General features: G+C 38.3%; 1 protein-coding gene across 1 annotated transcript; it reads right to left on the bottom strand.

Moving 5' to 3' along the window:
• Nucleotides 1–2,490: 2,490 nt before the first annotated feature.
• Nucleotides 2,491–12,304, bottom strand: LOC105443211 (ankyrin-1-like). The gene is made up of 10 exons (XM_030991174.1): nucleotides 11,794–12,304; nucleotides 10,497–11,355; nucleotides 8,803–10,280; nucleotides 7,318–7,571; nucleotides 5,732–5,845; nucleotides 4,964–5,114; nucleotides 4,141–4,242; nucleotides 3,797–3,883; nucleotides 3,235–3,357; nucleotides 2,491–2,855 (listed from the first exon to the last, which is right to left on the bottom strand). Exons 1-10 carry the CDS (start codon nucleotides 12,302–12,304, stop codon nucleotides 2,644–2,646), a joined length of 3,891 nt encoding a protein of 1,296 aa, XP_030847034.1. The 3' UTR covers nucleotides 2,491–2,643.
• Between the last annotated feature and the right edge of the window lie 6,488 nt (nucleotides 12,305–18,792).

An 18,792-nucleotide genomic window follows, 5' to 3' on the forward strand; every position in this document is an offset into this window, starting at 1 on the left:
CTACAGTTTAACAATGTCTTATAAGTTACAAACTTATAATATGAAAGAGAATTTTTGTACATATACAGACTATTTGCATGGATTTTTAATTTATGATTTGTTCAACACATGTATGGTTACATAGTCTGTGATGAATAGGTAATCTATTACAAAATTCAAAAGACAATTAAAATCGACCTTGTGTCGTTCTACATTTTGGAAGACGTAATTAATTGTCCACCTTCTGTTTGCCTCGTCAAGTAGCTTTACTCTAGAATGGCACAATAATCTATCAAAACTTGAGGCAAATGTTTATTAAACAGATCAGACATGAAGGTCGAGATCGATAAATCATCCTAATTATACAAAGTTAGGATTCGCAATCTTTTAAGTATTGGAGCTGTAGGAGTTCTCCAATCTCTAAATGTCAGAAAAAAACACGAACTGCAATTTTCTGTGAATATAATATGCTTCTTGATAGGCTAACCTTATTATCGCGTTCCCACACCTATATTCAGCAGGTTATGTGTGGTTTTTATCCACGTTTCATATGATAATGTCGAGTATGCCTAGGAACAAAATGTCGCAATCTGAACAAAAAAACACTCTATCTTCCTTCCTAACACACTGATTTACATAACAAATATGACTATTACATGAAAGATGTCTATCATAAGTGGCAATATCAACCTCTTTGACTTCCTCTCCAGCTGTTTCCAGTTTACCATTTAATACTTTTTTTGTTACTCTTATTTTTCAACATGAAATAGGTTTTCATTGAATTAGTTTTTAGCAATATTCAATTCAATTCAATTCAAATGAGGTTTTATTCAAGACTTGTCAAAAAATCCAAAGACTAAAAATGCAAGTTTACATTAAACATACAATCATTTAAAAAAAAAACCCATTGCTTTGCATTAAAAAAACATATTATATATATATATAAAGAAAACATAACAAATGAAAACAAATATATAAAAATGAATAAATGTTTACATCAAAACAAATACAATGTATCCAGATACGTGTATTCAATAACATAGGAACAACTGCGATAAAATACAATACAAATTCCATTCAGAAGGTATAATGAGTATCAAAAAGTATTAACAAGTATTAAGAATGGAGTTTTGGCAGTGTGCTAATCACAAGTGTGACATGATGTATAAACATATTGCACATGAAAAAAATGAAAGTCCTTTATAGGTATTATTGGTCACAGTAAGAATAGCAGATAATTAAAGAATGCTGCACTGTAAAACATCATCAGAAGAGAAAGAGGTGAAGAGGAGGAGGGGGAGACAGAAAGTGAGAGAGAGAGAGAGAGAGAGAAACAGAGAGGAGGAAGGAGAGACGAAGGGAGAAAGAGGAAGAGGCAGAGAGAGAGAGAGACAAACAGATAGAGAGCTGAGGGAGAGGGGAGGGAGTGAAATAGAAATAGAAAGGAAAGACTTAAACTGAAGAAGAGAAAAGGAAATTGAAAAGTAGCAAGTTCAAATAGAGAAAAGGGATGGGAGAGTGAGAGGAAGGATAACAGTACATGCAATATCAAAATATCAATGAATGAAACCTGCTGTGCCTATCATCATGACAGTTAATATTGCACATAATTATATTGCTGAAATACATGACATATAACATACTGATAATTACCTGCAATGCACCAATTTTTCTGTGTGTTGTAAAAAACTTCATCCATATTAATTTTCCCCTGATCAGCTGGAAAAGTATGAACTATGTTAGAATCATCGGAAAACAGCCGCAAATCGAAATAATCAGTTACTGATGGTAGATCATTTATTTAGATAAAAACAGAGTTGGCCATAGTACTAATCCTTGTTGAACACCACATCTTATATTATTCCTTATATATAACGTTAGACCACATTGAACAATCTGGGTCTGTTACTAAGATAGTCCTTAAACCATGCAAAAGGTTAAACTCGAATGCCATGATGAGAGAGATTAGAGATAGTAGTATATTAAGATTAATGGTGTCAAAATTACTTTCTTAAAATCGATGAATATGCCTAGAGAGAATCTCACTTCGTTCCTGTAAAAGCAACCAATGTAATAATCCTATTTAAATGCAGCGAATATACAGTGCGTCCCAGAAAAAACGAAACCGAGAATTATCGATGTTTTATCATAACTTAATCACAGTTATAATTAATGTCCCACTTGAGATCGGATTTTAAGTGCACACCCAGTATCTTCTGGGATTCCGTTTTTTCAGAGGCCCATCATTGATATGGAACAGATTGAGCCTGTTCCCTACTAGTAATCACTACTGTCTGTGTCATCATCTTCCATTTGATCCTTCCGAGGACCAGCTGACTTTGTTCCCTCAAACGCATAGTTCTCGCAGAGCTCTTGGCAATCTCCACGATTCATGCGTTCGAACGCCTTGGCCAAGTCCCCAAGATTCTGAATCTTCTTTTGACTCTCAGCAAGTACGAGTAGTTCTTCAGTCGGATTCTTGCACTGCTCGAGTGATTGTATGTAGTCTTGAAGTCCAAGCTGATTGGCAAGACCCCTCCAGTCATCGTAAACTGGGCTTTCTCTGTTCAACCGACAACGCAGTTCATGCTGTAGCCTAGGAGGTACTATGGAAGCCATAGGAACAGGGGTAGGGGCAACAGTATTTCCTTGGGGATTATTTCCTTAAGGATTATGCCCTTGGGGATTGTTGATGACCATCTCTCGGACGTAGATATTGACGTTCCCAGAACGCTGGGGTATTTGGTCTGCTGAAAGTCCTGGAATGAATTCTTGGACAATGTTTGTCACAATTGGTGGTGGGGCTAAGTCTCCCATTGTCCCCTCTGCTGCAGACTCTAATGAACGGACGGGCACTGTCGATGATGTCGATGGAGCTTAAAACAAAATGAACAAAATTATTACATCGTTCATATTTACAAAGAGCATGTAAAGGAAATAAGCGTATATCACAATACATACGCTTCGACAGGACTTTAGATATTATTACCCCGGTTAAGTTCCAGCAACCGTTTAAGGTAGCCTGCCCACGTATTACACATGGATTGAGTGTAGCATAATATATATATATATATATTAATGTTTTGCCAAAGTATTTCGTTCTTTACTATCTGTAACATAAAATTAAATGTCAGTAACTACTCACCTTAAAGTTACGATTGATTGAGGAGATAAGATTATTTTGGGGGGAGATCAAATTGATTTTTTTTTAATGTTACAGAGCCCAGAACACGACTTTATCTCTCAGCTCCTTACCAATTGCTACTGTCTCCGTTACCAAATCATCTATGACTTGGTAGGCATGTTCACATGACGGTGACTCTGTCGATGGTGGAGTCAATGGCCTAGGTATTGTAAGGACATCAGTATGACTTCCGTCTGAAATAAAGCAACGTAAAAAAAAAAAGCTTTTAGAAAATGATTAAACCAAACTCCGACCTGTTCTGTAAAGAATTATGACTGATCCGTTATCTATTGCATGTCGACCGTCGAATTATATTGTATTACTTTGCTTTATTGACATGTTTGAGATAAAATCATGGAACATGTAGCGAAGAGTTGTTAAATATTATACGGTATAAAAAATACATTGATAATACATTACATGATATTTAGAACAAAGGCCAATTACAAGAACATAGTCCGCAGTAGCAGTTCTAGTTCCCCCCCCCCCCTCTCTCTCCTCCTCCCCCCAAAAGCACATTATGTAGAAAACGATTGCTAGAAGACCTCATCACTGCATCGCCCTGCGCCAACCAAAAAATAACACAATATTTATACATGTATTCCTCCAGAACCGCTCCTGATATAGTCTTACCCTTTGTGTCTGCAGGCTCAGGTGATGTTGGAACTATCGTTTCAAGATGATGCTCGCTTCTCGTCAGCTCTTCGGAGAACTGAGATGCTGAAAATGCAATAATCAATGAAAATCAAATCAGAATCAAGTCTCAATTGCACACATATAATGTAAATTTGTTCGACTTTCTTCAAATCGTCACTTTACAATAAGAAAATTGTTTCATATATCAAGCTCGTCGACATCCCATTGAATGCGTGTTAATTTGTACACACGTTTTACATTTGTACCAATGACGGTGATACGATGCCCTGCATACCGAAAGGAAAAATAGTATTAATATATATATTATTTTTAAATCTTACATTTGGATGTTCCTCGTCCAACATCAGTTGGTTCAGCTTTGCCTTTGGACGATGCAGATCCCATCGGCTTTGATTGGGCTATTGGATTCACATGGGGCACATCTTAATTGTGAATATATGATATCAACGTGATGAGAAGTGATTAGCCTAAAATGATAACTTTTCCAAATTTGAGTCACTTGCCATGGTGGTTTTGCTACACTAAATGATTGCACGTAAAAATAATGTGTAGGCCTATATAATATAATATACATGTATGTATATAGGGAACAAATAATTCGTGTTGATAATCCTCCCTCACGGCGATATAGAAATAATAATTAAAACGATTGAAATTAAAGTCTTTAGAGTTCTCTCCTTCACTATGACCGGTTTCATTTTTATCCCAATTGTCTAATTATTATTTATATGTTTATACATAAACAGGGTGGTCAAATGATGTTAGGTCAAATTCACTTGTACCAGCAGTAGTATAATATTTTCACATGAAAAATTATACCAAGATCGTCAACACTAGTAAAAAAAAAAAATTAATTTTGTTTTCGGGAGCATTATGTCCAGAATCATGAAAAAAAGGGGTTTAAAAAGTCGTATAATCTCATGTCTTTATCACACAAGACGTTAAAAACGCCCGAAAAGAAGGAAAGCATGTTTGTGGAAAGTAATTGTTAAATCTGATGTGTAACAGCTTGTCCGAAGCTCAGGCAAATAACCAATCCTGAAACTGCAAAAAATAAGATTTTCTCTGCCACCACTGATAGTGAAAGCCTTTAGGCCACTTTTAACACCCCGTCCCCCAAAGAAATCATGCCCTTGAACTAACCGTTGTATAGTACTTGGAAGGCGATATGCTTTGTGATTTTTTGCTTCAAGATGAGAGTGACAAGAACTCCGGGAACTGTTTTTTCACGTGGCTGAAGAATGAACGGCATCGTGTGGGTGTTCATGTCAAAGAAAGCACATTCTTCAAGTTCCTAGGGAAATCAGAAATACCATCAAATAACAACCTATGAAGTTATAGGAACTACTCCATGATTCATTCTGATCTAAAACTGACACCATGAATTATGGCCCATGCGGGCGCGTACGCAGGGGGTGGTTTGGGGGGGGGGGGGGGGGGGGGGTCGAACCTCCCTCAATTTTTGTTGGTGTGTTTTGAAGAACCCCCCTCCCCCTCATTACCCCCCAAAAGTGACCTTACCCCCCCCCCTCCCCCCCCCCCCCCCCCACCCAACGGAACGAAATATAGATCGGGCAAATTTTAAAATTACGTTATTTTCAGAGGCTCATCATTGAGACGCAAACATGGAGTTTTGATGGAACGTCCCATGAGGTTCACAGTCATGGCATTGCTGTACGCGGTATTGAATTTCATGTCATTGTCTTTACTCCAATTTTCTAATTCGTCACGATGGTCCTGTAGTTTCGGAGATGCCGATTTTGTGCGAATCTCGAGAAGGCTTAGGTCGTAAACATATTTCAAATGATGCTCGATATCATGTGCGGCATTATTCACCAGAGCTAGGAACATCAACGGGCCTAATTCTGTTCCCTGCGGAACACCGCATATTATTTATGCTAAGATTCTTACCAGTGTCGAAACTTCGTCTTTGTTTTCCAGATGTCTGACTAGTAGGGGTCCGTGTCCCCAATATACGCAGTACTGCCCACTTTGAAAGGCTACCTTGAAGTCTGGTATGATATCCTGCAAAAGGTTGAACATATATGAAAAATATTGGCAGAATGATAATAATAATTTCAATAATTGCACTAATGCTGTCTTTTGAGATGGCACTGTTATATACTCCAGCAATTACAAGGTACTCAGATACACATGGGTGGCAAATACGGATTAATGTCTTGCCAAAGAACGTTAGCACCGGGCAAGCATTCGAACCCTCAACCATTGGATTCAGAGTCAAGTGAATGAACGACTATACCACAACACCTCCACAAAAACGGGTGATGATTATTACTTCAAGATGTGAAACGGTTATCAGGGTAGAATTATTAAAGCTGTGATTTTGTTAACTGGTTATGACCCCTCCCCCACACCCCCACCCCCACACCCCTACCCCTCCGTGCACGGACCCCCTACTCATAAAACGGTACACAATCAAGTATTGACATCGTAACCAAATGAAGGCCGGGGACATACACAAGTTATCTCAATAACCATGGTATAACACTTTTCTCCCGATTCCAGTGTTTGCTGAACAAACAAAAATACAGTGTAAGTTGTATGGACTAACTATTATTTAGAATTCCTGTCCATTTTTATATTTATTTAATTCAAGTTCATCTTTGTTACACTTTAAGTTTACCCTTGGAGTCCGTGATCGTGCAAATGTCAAATTTAATTTAGTCATTATGTCATCCAAGTTAGCCAAAGGTCAATCCATATCAACGCTTGTCCATTCCTGAGTCGTCAGATTTCATGAGAATTCGTCTCAAAGTACGGTCTAAATCCACGACACCTCCATGAAAAAGGGTGATGAATATTTTGTGAGTCTCGAACTGATTAGTGCTTGAGTTCAAGATGCGAAACGGTTATCAGGTTTGAATTATTACAGCTGTGATTTCTATGAATTGGTTATGACCCCCCCCCCCTATCCCCTCCGTGCACGGACCCCTCTACTCAGAAAACGTTACACAATCAAGTATTGACATTGGAACCACTGGAAGACCGGGGACATACACAAGTTATCTCAATAACTATGGTATTAAACTTTTTGTCCCAATAACAGTGTTTGATAAACAAACACATATACAGTGTTATTTGTATGAACTTGCTATTATTTAGGATTTCTGTCCATTTTAATATTTATTTAATCCAAATTCGATCAATATCAACGCATGTCCATTTATTATTGTCAGACTTCATTCGAACTCGTCTCACAGTACGGTCTAAATTCGTCTTTGTGTAATCAATTACAAAATAATTTCATTCAAATGTGTCGCATAGACAAGACAAGACCTTATAACAGACGAGGTATGTATTTAAATGATGCTTTGACAAAATCGGTTACAATCAGACAAAATCGATTCATGCAATTGTCCGTTTGCAGCAAAGGATGACGTACGCGATCTGACTCTAGAGAAATGAGAAGGAAAAAAGGTCATTACCCATTACAGGCACCAGAAATTTAACCAACTAATAATTCATAATAAAACTACCTCTTTCACTCCGCAGTAGTCGTCTTTAATGATGAGCAAGATGCTGTTCATGATGTCTCTGGATGTTGACAGGGGAGCGTATGGCGTACAGATGAGCCGCTTACCGATGAACGGGCCGATGAAGTATCTCCTGATCAAGGAGATAATCCACCATTCCGAGAAATGGTCTAAGTACAAAGTGAGGTGATTCTTTCCAACTACACACCGAGCAGCTTTGTCAGGAGCAGGAACTATCCTTGAAAATTCATCAGACCCTTTCGACAAAACACAAACAAAACAGAGGGGACCGTGTTAATTTGTAACGAATTAAGCTGTCAATGCTCTGGGATTTACTTTCATAAAAACAAAAATAAGGTTAAATTTGTTTAATAAGGGGTCATTGTTTATTTGTGAGCAATTTCGTACAAATAAAATGTCAATTGCTTTTTGGTGATTGGCTAGTAACAAACATGTTTAAAGTATTAGACCATGCATAACACTTTTTTCATTCCCAAAATTGCCCACGATCTTTCCACAGGAATCTGGACAGTGGCGGCTGTATGAACTATGCGACTTAGGCCTATACGTTATTTAAACAAGGTTGATACTGACAATGTTTTTATTCTTCTCTCATTTTGTGGAAGAAATTTTAAGGAGATGATGGTTATGATTATGATGATGATCCTGAAATGGCCGGTGATGATGTAAGAACAAAATGTTCTGATCTATAACGTCAAAACTGTATGACTGCCGGTTCGAAAGTGATAATGCAGTCTTATGCAGAATTGAGTAATTGGTGTTAAACTTTGTGATGTTTGTCCGTTGGTAAAGGAAATCAGATTTGAAACTGTTTTTGTCAAAACAATTATTTTCTTATCAAAACAAGATCACAAAGGCCTTCGAGAAATCAACCCAAGGGCAATTTCAAAAATCTATAATATAAGACGGGTTCAAGAATGTAGCCTATGGCAAACCTGTAATCAAGTCACGTGTTTATGATTTAATTTTTTCCACCACGCCCAGCTGTGCTATTTTTGTGCGGCAGCTATATGCAAGTCGTGTGCAGCACTACGCAAGCTCTGTGCAGTATTCTCGATCTACGCATATCTCGTTGTGTTCAATGTTCAGACGCAATGTAATGCACGGAATTACATTTGACGTGATGGTTGGAACGTACCGTGTGGTACATACCTTTGCCGGGTACCCATATAACACGTTGGTGGAGAGTGCAAACTCAGATTTATGTCTTGCTTGAGATATTGGTGCCGCAAACCGTGAATTCTGTGATCCACAGTCCGGTGACGTATCCACAAGACCACCACATCTCAACAGTTTGTATACAAAGAATAAGGCAACTTATAGGATAAGCTTTTCTTGGGTCTTCAATTCAATATGAATCTTAAAGTGAATTACAGAAGATTCGACGAAGAGAGGGAAATAAAAAGGAACGGAAGGGAAAGGAATTTATATGGGAATATGGGATCTATGGTAAAAGGGAGATCTTACCAGTCTTTCGGGTGTATAGCACAATTTCTGCCTTGTCTGGGTTGCTGAAAATAGCGCTATGCAAGACCGTGACTTCCACCGGAGTTTTAAACTGAAGACCAGGAGGAGAAAGCTTAAGCCCAACTGAGATGACAACTTCGTCTTTTTCAAGGTTTAAGTCAGGTGGAATACTTGGCAATGCTTCTGCTGTGATATATGTGGCTTTGTCCAGATCGTCGGGTGACAGTAGAACCTTGATGCTGTACTCGTCGAGATTTATAATCATTGTCTCTTCTTTGATGCTCTTCCTCGAGGAGATAGAGCTGTCTCGTGGACTGGTAAGATATGGATCGTATGGTCGCGAGGATTGGGGCATATAGCTAGGGAAAGCGGCACCACCAAAAGAACTGCGAAGGTAGTCATAGTGGTCCTCGTCAAACCCAATGACTGGCTTAATGATCTGTTTTGCTTCTCTATTTAAAAGATAGTCATGTATACCCAGATGGCCACCATTAAGAGCAAGGTGTGATGGTGTCCAGTAATCATCAGCAAGTCTCAACAGGTCTGCCCCTTTACTAACGAGGTATTTGACAATATCGAGATGACCCTCCCATGATGCTCTGTGAAGAGCTGTAAACCCATCTTCATCACCAATTTCAATGTCCGCTCCTTTGTTCACGATACACTCGACGACTTCCAGATGGCCTTCTTGAGAAGCATAAGACAAGGGTGTCCTGTCGTTTTTGTCACATTTGTCAAGCTGTGCCCCTTTACTAACAAGTAATTTGACAATATCTAGACGATCCTTGAATGATGCTATGTGAAGAGCTGTCAACCCATCTTTATTACCAATATCAATGACTGCTCCTTCGTTCATGAGATACTCGACGACTTCAAGATGGCCTTCTTGAGAAGCATAAGATAAGGGTGTCCTGTCGTTTTTGTCACATTTGTCAAGCTGTGCCCCTTTACTAACAAGTAATTTGACAATATCTAGACGATCCTTGAATGATGCTATGTGAAGAGCTGTCAACCCATCTTTATTACCAATATCAATGCCTGCTCCTTCGTTCATGAGATACTCGACGACTTCAAGATGGCCTTTTTGAGAAGCACAAGATAAGGGTGTCCTGTCGTTTTTGTCACATTTGTCAAGCTTTGCCCCCTTACTAACAAGGTATTTGACAATGTCAAGATGATCCTTCAATGACGCTATGTGAAGAGCTGTCAACCCATCTTTATTACCAATATCAATGCCTGCTTTTTTGTTCACGATATACTTGACGACTTCAAGGTGGCCTTTTTGAGAAGCACAATACAAGGGTGTCCTGTCGGTTTTGTCCCATTTGTCAAGCTGTGCCCCTTTCCTTACAAGGTATTCGACAATGTCAAGATGACCCTTCAATGACGCTTTGTGAAGAGCCGTTAACCCATCTTTATCACCCTTTTCAATGCCTGCCCCTTTGTTCACGATATACTCGACGACTTCAAGATGGCCTCTTTGAGAAGCACAATACAAGGGTGTCCTGTTGGTTTTGTCACATTTGTCAAGCTGTGCTCCTTTCCTAACAAGGTATTTGACAATGTCAAGATGACCCTTCAATGATGCAATGTGAAGAGCTGTAACCCCATCTTTATCACCAATTTCAATGCCTGCTCCTTTGTCCACGATATACTCGACGACTTCAAGATGGCCTCTTTGAGAAGCACAATACAAGGGTGTCCTGTGGTTTTTGTCACATCTGTCAAGCTGTGCCCCTTTCCTAACAAGATAACGAACCATTTTAACGTGTCCATTGGACGATGCAAGGTGGAGTGCTGTTAACCCGTCTCGATTACAGTTATCAATACTTGCTCCTACGTTCAGTAAGACCTCGACAATACCCAGATGGCCTCCTCCTGTTGCAAGACACAAGGGTGTCATCCCGCTCATGGGTGCTTTGTCACCCTCTACCCCTTCGCCCACGAGAACTTTGACAATGTCAAGGTGTCCCCCAAATGAAGCCAAACTAAGTGCGGTCCAACCATCGTCAGTGCTCCTATCCAGCTCTGCTCCTTGACTGGTTAGAAATTTCACTCCATCAATATCACCAGTTTGTGATGCGGCATGTAGTGCTGTACATCCACCTTTACCACAAGTGTTAATGTTGGCTCCTTCTGTCAAAAGGTACTCTGCAATGTCAAGATGGCCACCATCTAAAGCAAGGTGTAGAGGTGTCCCGTACTCATTAGTAAGTCTCCCTAGGTCTGCCCCTTTACTACCAAGGTATTTGACAATATCTAGATGACCCTTCAATGACGCTATGTGAAGAGCTGTAAACCCATCTTTATCACCAATATCAATGCATGCTCCATTGTTCCCGATATACTTGACGACTTTAAGATGGTCTCTTTCTGAAGCACAAGACAAGGGTGTCCTGTAGGTTTTGTCACATTTGTCAAGCTGTGCCCCTTTACTAACTAGGTATTTGACAATATCAAGATGACCCTCCAATGATGCTATGTGAAGAGCCGTTAACCCATCTTTATTATCAATTTCGATGCCTGCTCCTTTGTTTACGATATACTCGACGACTTCAAGATGTCCTTCTTGAGAAGCACAAGACAAGGGTGTCCTGTCGGTATTGTCACATTTGTCAAGCTGTGCCCCTTTCCTAACAAGATATTCGACGATGTCAAGATGACCCGCCAATGATGCTATGTGAAGAGCCGTTAACCCATTTTTATCACCAATTTCAATGCCTGTTCCTTTGTTCACGATATACTCGACGACTTCAAGATGTCCTTCTTGAGAAGCACAAGACAAGGGTGTCCTGTCGGTATTGTCACATTTGTCAAGCTGTGCCCCTTCGTCAACGAGAAATTTGACAATGTCAAGGCGTCCCCCAAATGAAGCCAAACTAAGTGCGGTCCAACCATCGCCAGTGCTCCTATCCAGCTCTGCTCCTTGACTGGTTAGATATTTCACCCCATCAATATTACCAGTTTTTGAAGCAATATGTAGAGCTGTACCTTTACCACACGTGTTAATATTGGCTCCTTCTGTCAAAAGGTACTCTGCAATGTCAAGATGGCCAGCGTCTAAAGCAATGAGTAGAGGTGTCCAATAATCAATAGCAAGTCTTCCCAGGTCTGCCCCTTTACTAACGAGGTATTTGACAATATCAAGACGACCCTCCAATGATGCTATGTGCAGAGCTGTAAACCCATCTTTGTCACCAATATCAATATCTGCTCCTTCGTTCACTAACAGCTCTACCACATGAAGATGGCCTTTCTTTGAGCATAAATGAACCGATGTCTGTAGGTTAGCATCGACCACATTCACTTTTGCTCCATGATTGGTAAGGCATTTAACCGTTTGCAAATGTCCGTTTTCCGAAGCAATGTGGAGGGCCGTCTTGCCGGACGCATCCGAGCAGTTTACATCAACTCCTCCCGAATCCTCTGACTTGTCCTCCAAGTCGATTAATGATTTTATCTTCAGGAAGTCTCCTTTTGCTGCTGCTGAAAGCAGCGCCATGATAAACGCAATTAACACCCTAACGTTTTTCTATTTATGATATTTCCGTGCTCTCCAAACACAATGTTAGTTATTGTAATGTGGCACTGAACTACTGTGTAAATTAGCCCGTACGCTTTAGTAGCGATGATATTTGGTATATCCTGAAGGAGCAATCAAGCGTGATTATATGAAAGCATTCTATAAATTGGACTTTGCATTCATATTCATATTCGTCTTCAAAAGTCTGACTACGTTACTGTATAATGTATTGCAACAATACAGAACTACTTCCTTGTCATTTCTCTGTGGGATTTTTTGGCCTGAAATATACTTGGTTTCAGATTTGCCCGAAAGAAAAAGAACATGGCGGGAAAATATTTCATTAAGCCTCATTCATAACCAGTGTTGTAGCTTTAGGGTAACGTGACCCCCTATGAATGCAAAGTCCAATTTAGTTTCTTAGGAAGGTTGTGTAACTATGTTAATGAGACTGGGTTAAAACTTGTATATAATGCCGCAATAATGCCACATTTTGATTATGGTGACGTGTTATGGCATTCGGGCACTAAGTCTCAAGTAGACATTTTACAAAAATTACAGAACAGGGCAGGTAGAATTATTCTTAAATATAAATTATCTGAACATAAACCAATCAGTGAAATTCATAATATTTTAAATTGGGAAATGTTAGAAAAGAGACAAGTTAGGCACAGTTATACTTTGATGTATAAAATATTTCACGATTTGGCACCTGAAAGAGAAGTTCATTGTTAAGACTACTAACTATGCCCTTAGAAGTACCAATTTAGTTTTGCCTAAACCGAAAACACAGAATTGTAAGCGTATGTTTCTGTATCGCGGAAGTAAATTGTATAATGGATTGCCTACGCACATTCGACAATCAAGAAGTTTGGCTATATTTAATAAAGAAATACAAATTTTAGTTTGAAATGTTATGACAGAGATAATATACACTGGAGGACTTGGAAATGGGTAGCGGGAGGGGTTGGCAGTATCGAGAGGGTGGCGGGGTGGTGAGGTTAGGGAGAACGATAAGGGGGGGGGGGGGTAGTGTATTGGTAAATTACTTTGATTTTTATAAAAAAATTGATATTGTATGTAAATTAATATGATTTTTGCTTTTGGACCCCATGGAAGAACAGGACCATTTTGAAAATGGTTCTGAAATGGGCTATCCAACCGTTTGTCTATACTTTACACATTTACTTACTTTCTTATCGTTTGAAATGTGTTTTATATGTATGTTTTTTTTTAAAACTTGTATGTATATATGGATTTCGGAAATAAAAACAAACAAACAAACAAACAAACAGACAAGCACACGCACACACACACACACATTCACACACACACACACGCACACATGCACATATATCTATACAGTGCGTAAAAGAAAAAACGAAACCGATAATTATCGATATTTTATCATAACTTAGTCACATTTAAAATTAAAATGACACATATTTGGAAAGCTTGGATCCTCCTCTTTCATTTGATGTAGCTCATATGATGCATATTTCACGCATGAGTGAGTAAAAGCAATTTGAAGAGAGGAAACCAAAAAGTTATTTGGCGGGTGGTTTCTGAATTTCAAAGAATTTCAATTATAGGTGTGATTAAGTTATGATAAAAAATCGATAATTCTCGGTTTCGTTTTTTCTTGTACGCACTATACAGTGCGTCCCAGAAAAACGAAACCGAGAATTATCGATGTTTTATCATAACTTAATCACAATTATAATGAATAAATGACACATAATTGTAAAGCTTAGATCCTCTTCGTTCATTTGATGCAACTCATATGATGCATATTTCATGCATAAGTGATTAAAAACAATTTGAAAAGAGGGTACCAAAAATGCATTTGGCGAACGGTATCTGAATTTCGAAGAGAAAATTACATTTCTAGAAAGTTCATTTTCTGCCCTTTCATATCACACCTCAATTAGGAAAAATGAGCCAGGAAAAATTTATGTTTGTTAAAAGTAATGCTTGCATTTTCATACTTTGATTAAAAGAATTCCTTTTCACTGGCTGCCTGCCGTAGCAACAAACAGAGTTGACAAAAGCTAACTCCGTTTCTATGACGATCAAGATTGTATAGTCTTTCGTCTTCTTTTTTCCCTACTTTTGCGTATGTTACTCTTTGCTTTTATCCTTCTATCATTTCCTCTTTTTGTCTTCATTTTTTAATTCCTTGTTTTCCCTTCTAGCTTCTGTTTTTATTTTTTTCTATCGTTTCCTCTTTCTATCTACAGCAGAACTTAAAGAAAGATAGCTAGATTATTTGGCGGCCGCCAGATATTTCTATCTTTCCTTATGTTATTCTTTGTTTTCATTCTTCTATTATTTCATCTTTCTATCCTTATTTACTTATTCTTTATTTTTCCTTCTATCTTCTTCTCCTTCTATTATTCTTTATGTTAGATTATTCTTTGTTTTTATTCATCTTTTATTTGCTGTTTCTATCTACAACATAACATCAGGAATGAAAGAATTATCTTCTTATCATAATTATTTTATGTTCATTCTATCTTCTTTACTTTCTATAGAATTATCTTCTTATCATAATTATTTTATGTTCATTTTATCTTCTTTACTTTCTACCTTTCCTTATGGTAATATTTGTTATTATCCTTTCATCTTCTTCTCGTTCTACTTTTCCGTATGTTACTCTTTGCTTTTATCCAATCCAATCCAAAAGATATTTGATAAAGCGCCTTTTCCTTGCAGTTACAAAGCGTTGCACACACGCTCCACAATGTTTGGGCCACTTAAAAACAAAAGTTAGACACTTCTCAGAGATCAGTCAAGTATATGTAAGCTGGTAATAAAGTAATTTCTAACAGAATATATGTGACTTGAGTAGTTTCTTGAACTGGTCAACAGATGAGGCCGTCTGCACAGCAGTAGGTAGCTGGTTCCACAGTTTTACAGCAACCGATGGGAAAGACAATTTACCAGCACGTTTCTTAGAGAGACACTGAGTGAGTCAGATGGATGATGATGAGCGGGTATTTCGGACTCGAGGACGACGAACCAAGCAATCAGCTATGTACGGGGGATATCGGTGCATAGTTGAGAGACTTGTAGGCCAGTAGGATCTTAAAAGCTGTTGTCTGTCGTACAGGCAGCCAATGGAGTTCAACTTCGAAGAGGTTGTATGTGAGTCCGAAGAGGAGCAGAAATGACAAGCCTTGCCGCTGAGTTTTGGAGTCTCTGAAGGCGATCAAGGTCCCTCTGGCTGAGAACACTGAAGAGACTGTTGCAGTCTATTCTAGTCTGGAAAGGACAAGAGCCCTCACCGCAGCGTGGCATGTTGAATTATTGATAAACCGCCTCACCCTCCACAGGTAACGTAGGTGGTACTTGATGCCTGAGAAGGTTGACATCGACTCCGGAGCCCAGAATCTCAGTCCGCACTGACCTCCCCCAGCCCTCAAGGCCCGGCGCGGTATTCTCACCAACGCTGCTTACAAGCTGAGAAAAGGAAAGGGCCTATCTACACAAATCTTCCTGAAAAATACCACCATGCACCTTAAGTGGAAAGATAAAAAGTCTTCCAAATGGAATGAATACCAGGACTAGAATTCTAAGGCTTGTGATTTCATGATTATACTAGACATTTCACCTTGGTCATTTTATTTCAGTTTCTGATTGACATCACGAAAAGTCAGTTTACATAGAATTGAAGATATATCAGTCGTAATAACGATAAACGATTTATGTCAATGTTTTTTAAAATTTAGATATTTATTAATTTAGTATTTTGAACCTGTGCATTTGTTTCGTTAGATTTCTATACGCCAAATTATTGTCAGTTCGCCATGAGTAATTTTCCATTCCAAGCATTATCTAATGATGAGTTTTTTTTAACTCAGTACCCACTAGAAGTATAAATATGAACCATCAAAACACTTCCTATTTTTACCAGGAAATGACAACTCGCTTGAATTCACAAATGCCGGATTTTAACTTGGTTAATGTCTTAATGATGAGAACGATACTTCATCGCATAATAAATGTTCTGCCTATTTGTTACCTCAACATATATTTACAAACGATAACTTGTCAATAATAGCAAGTCCATACAACTTAAACTGTATATTTGTTTGTTTAGCAAACACTGGAATCGGGACAAAAGTGTTATACCATGGTTATAGAGATAACTTGTGTATATATGACCCCGGTCTGCCAGTGGTTCCGATGTCAATACTTGATTTTGTAACGTTTTCTGAGTAGAGGGGTCCGTGCACGGAGGGGGGAGGGGTGGGTCATAACCAATTAAACAAATCACAGCTATAATAATTCTAACCTGGTAACCGTTTCACATCTTGAAGTAATAATCAGTTCGGAACTCACAAATTATTCATTATCCGTTTTTATTGAGGTGTCGTGAATTTAGACCGTACTTTGAGACGAATTTTAATGAAATCTGACGAGAATAAATGGACAAGCGTTGATATGGATTGACCTTTGGCTAACTTGGATGACATGATGTGACTAAATTAAATTTAACATTTGATCACGGACTCCTAGGGTACAATGATGAATTTGAATTAAATAAATATCAAAATGGACAGGAATGCTAAATAAAAGTTAGTCCATACAACTTACACTGTATTTTTGTTTGTTTAGCAAACACTGGAATCAGGACAAAAGTGTTATACCATAGTTATTCAGATTTGTGTATGTTCCCGGTCTTCAATTGAAGAAATTAATAATCATTTATCTTTTTGCACTTTCAATGCTAACAGTTTAAATGACCAGAAACAGCTGCAGGGTAACGATGATGATCTTAACAATTCGGTCGTGATCATGGAAAATGATTGAAATATTTGAAGTCTTTTTTACCATCCATATATTTTTTGTTTTGCAGGATAATTTGACCGAACGTTACTTTTGGATTCAGCAGCAGTGATGGATCGCGACATGCTTCAAATCTGATGTAAACCAGATATATACTCCACGGCTATACGAAATAGATAACATTGGGAATGGTACATCTTTCAAGGAAAATCATTTGATTAAGAATATATAGGAATACAGCTAGCCTTCTCGATCGCCAGTCTTCTTGACCTATATACAGCTCTTTTGGTTTCATAGCCCTTTATATAACAGAGAGTTTTCAAGACCGATAACCCACGAGACCAAATGATTTGCTCTCGCAAGCCTACTTATTTTCTCAGCATGATTAGGACACTCTTTGGACAAGATCGAAATATTTGATGTACTGTCAGGGCCTACTCTATAAGTGTAATGGTCTGAAGGTTCGTCAGACCGAAATAGTCAGCTAGTTAGTAGTAAATGCTTATTCTGATCACCTTTCTGATTAACCTTTATCTTGCCATTCTGTTGTTTACACTCCTTTGCTACTATGTTGCAGTCCTCTTCCTTCACTGCGTGTCCATCATTTTGTATTCGCTCATTGTCAAAATGCGGCGAACATAGTCGTGATCATGCAGTGATTTCAAACTTGTCTTGCCTAATTCTGAGCAACTACGTGCCTCGCGCTGTGTAGGGTTTGTTGGAAATGTTACCCAAATGGGTTGATAAGAGGTGGTTTGCATGGTTACTAAAACCCTAGCACTAACCCAAACGGTTACCATGTGCGCATTTGCCGGTTCAGTTAGTTAGCTAGACTCTTCTGATTGGCTGTATGCAAATGAGTTCATACTGGGGTCCGGAACTCTCGTGGGAAAAGTAAGTTAGCATCCCGGAGTGCAATTGAAATCGGGACATAAATGTAACATCCGGGAATTCGGGGGTATTGGCGATAGCGAGAAGTATTTGCATTATTTCATTAGATCAAAATGTACGGAAAGGTTCTACTTTTGTTAATTTTTCTCATAATAAAAAGAAAAAGGGAATCCATCAAAAATAGAAAAAGTAGATTCATCCTACCGGACAATTTAAATCATAAATGTTATATCTTTCAAAGGTGATTGATGGCAAATGCATATCGACCTGAAGGTTGACTCAATTAAGTATTAATGTGCTATTGTTTCAGTTTTAAATATTAAATTTGTCTTGTCTATGCTGGCATACATCTCGTAACTCTGTTAGATGGTTGGTATTATACTATTACCATGTATTGAAAAGCGTCTAAAGTCTAATAAGGTCTTTCAATTCTTATTTGATTCGATCCCATTTTTTATCGCACAATTGGAATTTGCTTTCATAATTGAGTATTCCAGACAAATGTCTTTTTGAATTGTTATGTTTTGCTATAAAATTGTAATCTAATGACTGTACAATTCGATGTAATTTAGATTTACCTCGAGTATGAGATATTTCATTTGTTTTATGAAACATTTTTAGAAGAATAAATGTGAATCTACATAGTCATTTCATCGTTAAGTTAGGTAAGTTGTTCGCACGTTCGCATATACTGGATTATCTGGATATATATATACTGTATAGTGCTTAACTCATCGATGATGTCTATAAACGCTCTACATATAATTACCCCGGTCATTTGCTTC

Source organism: Strongylocentrotus purpuratus, unplaced genomic scaffold, assembly GCF_000002235.5.
Source record: "Strongylocentrotus purpuratus isolate Spur 01 unplaced genomic scaffold, Spur_5.0 spur5_contig_845, whole genome shotgun sequence".
In the NCBI taxonomy this organism is placed as follows: domain Eukaryota; kingdom Metazoa; phylum Echinodermata; class Echinoidea; order Camarodonta; family Strongylocentrotidae; genus Strongylocentrotus; species Strongylocentrotus purpuratus.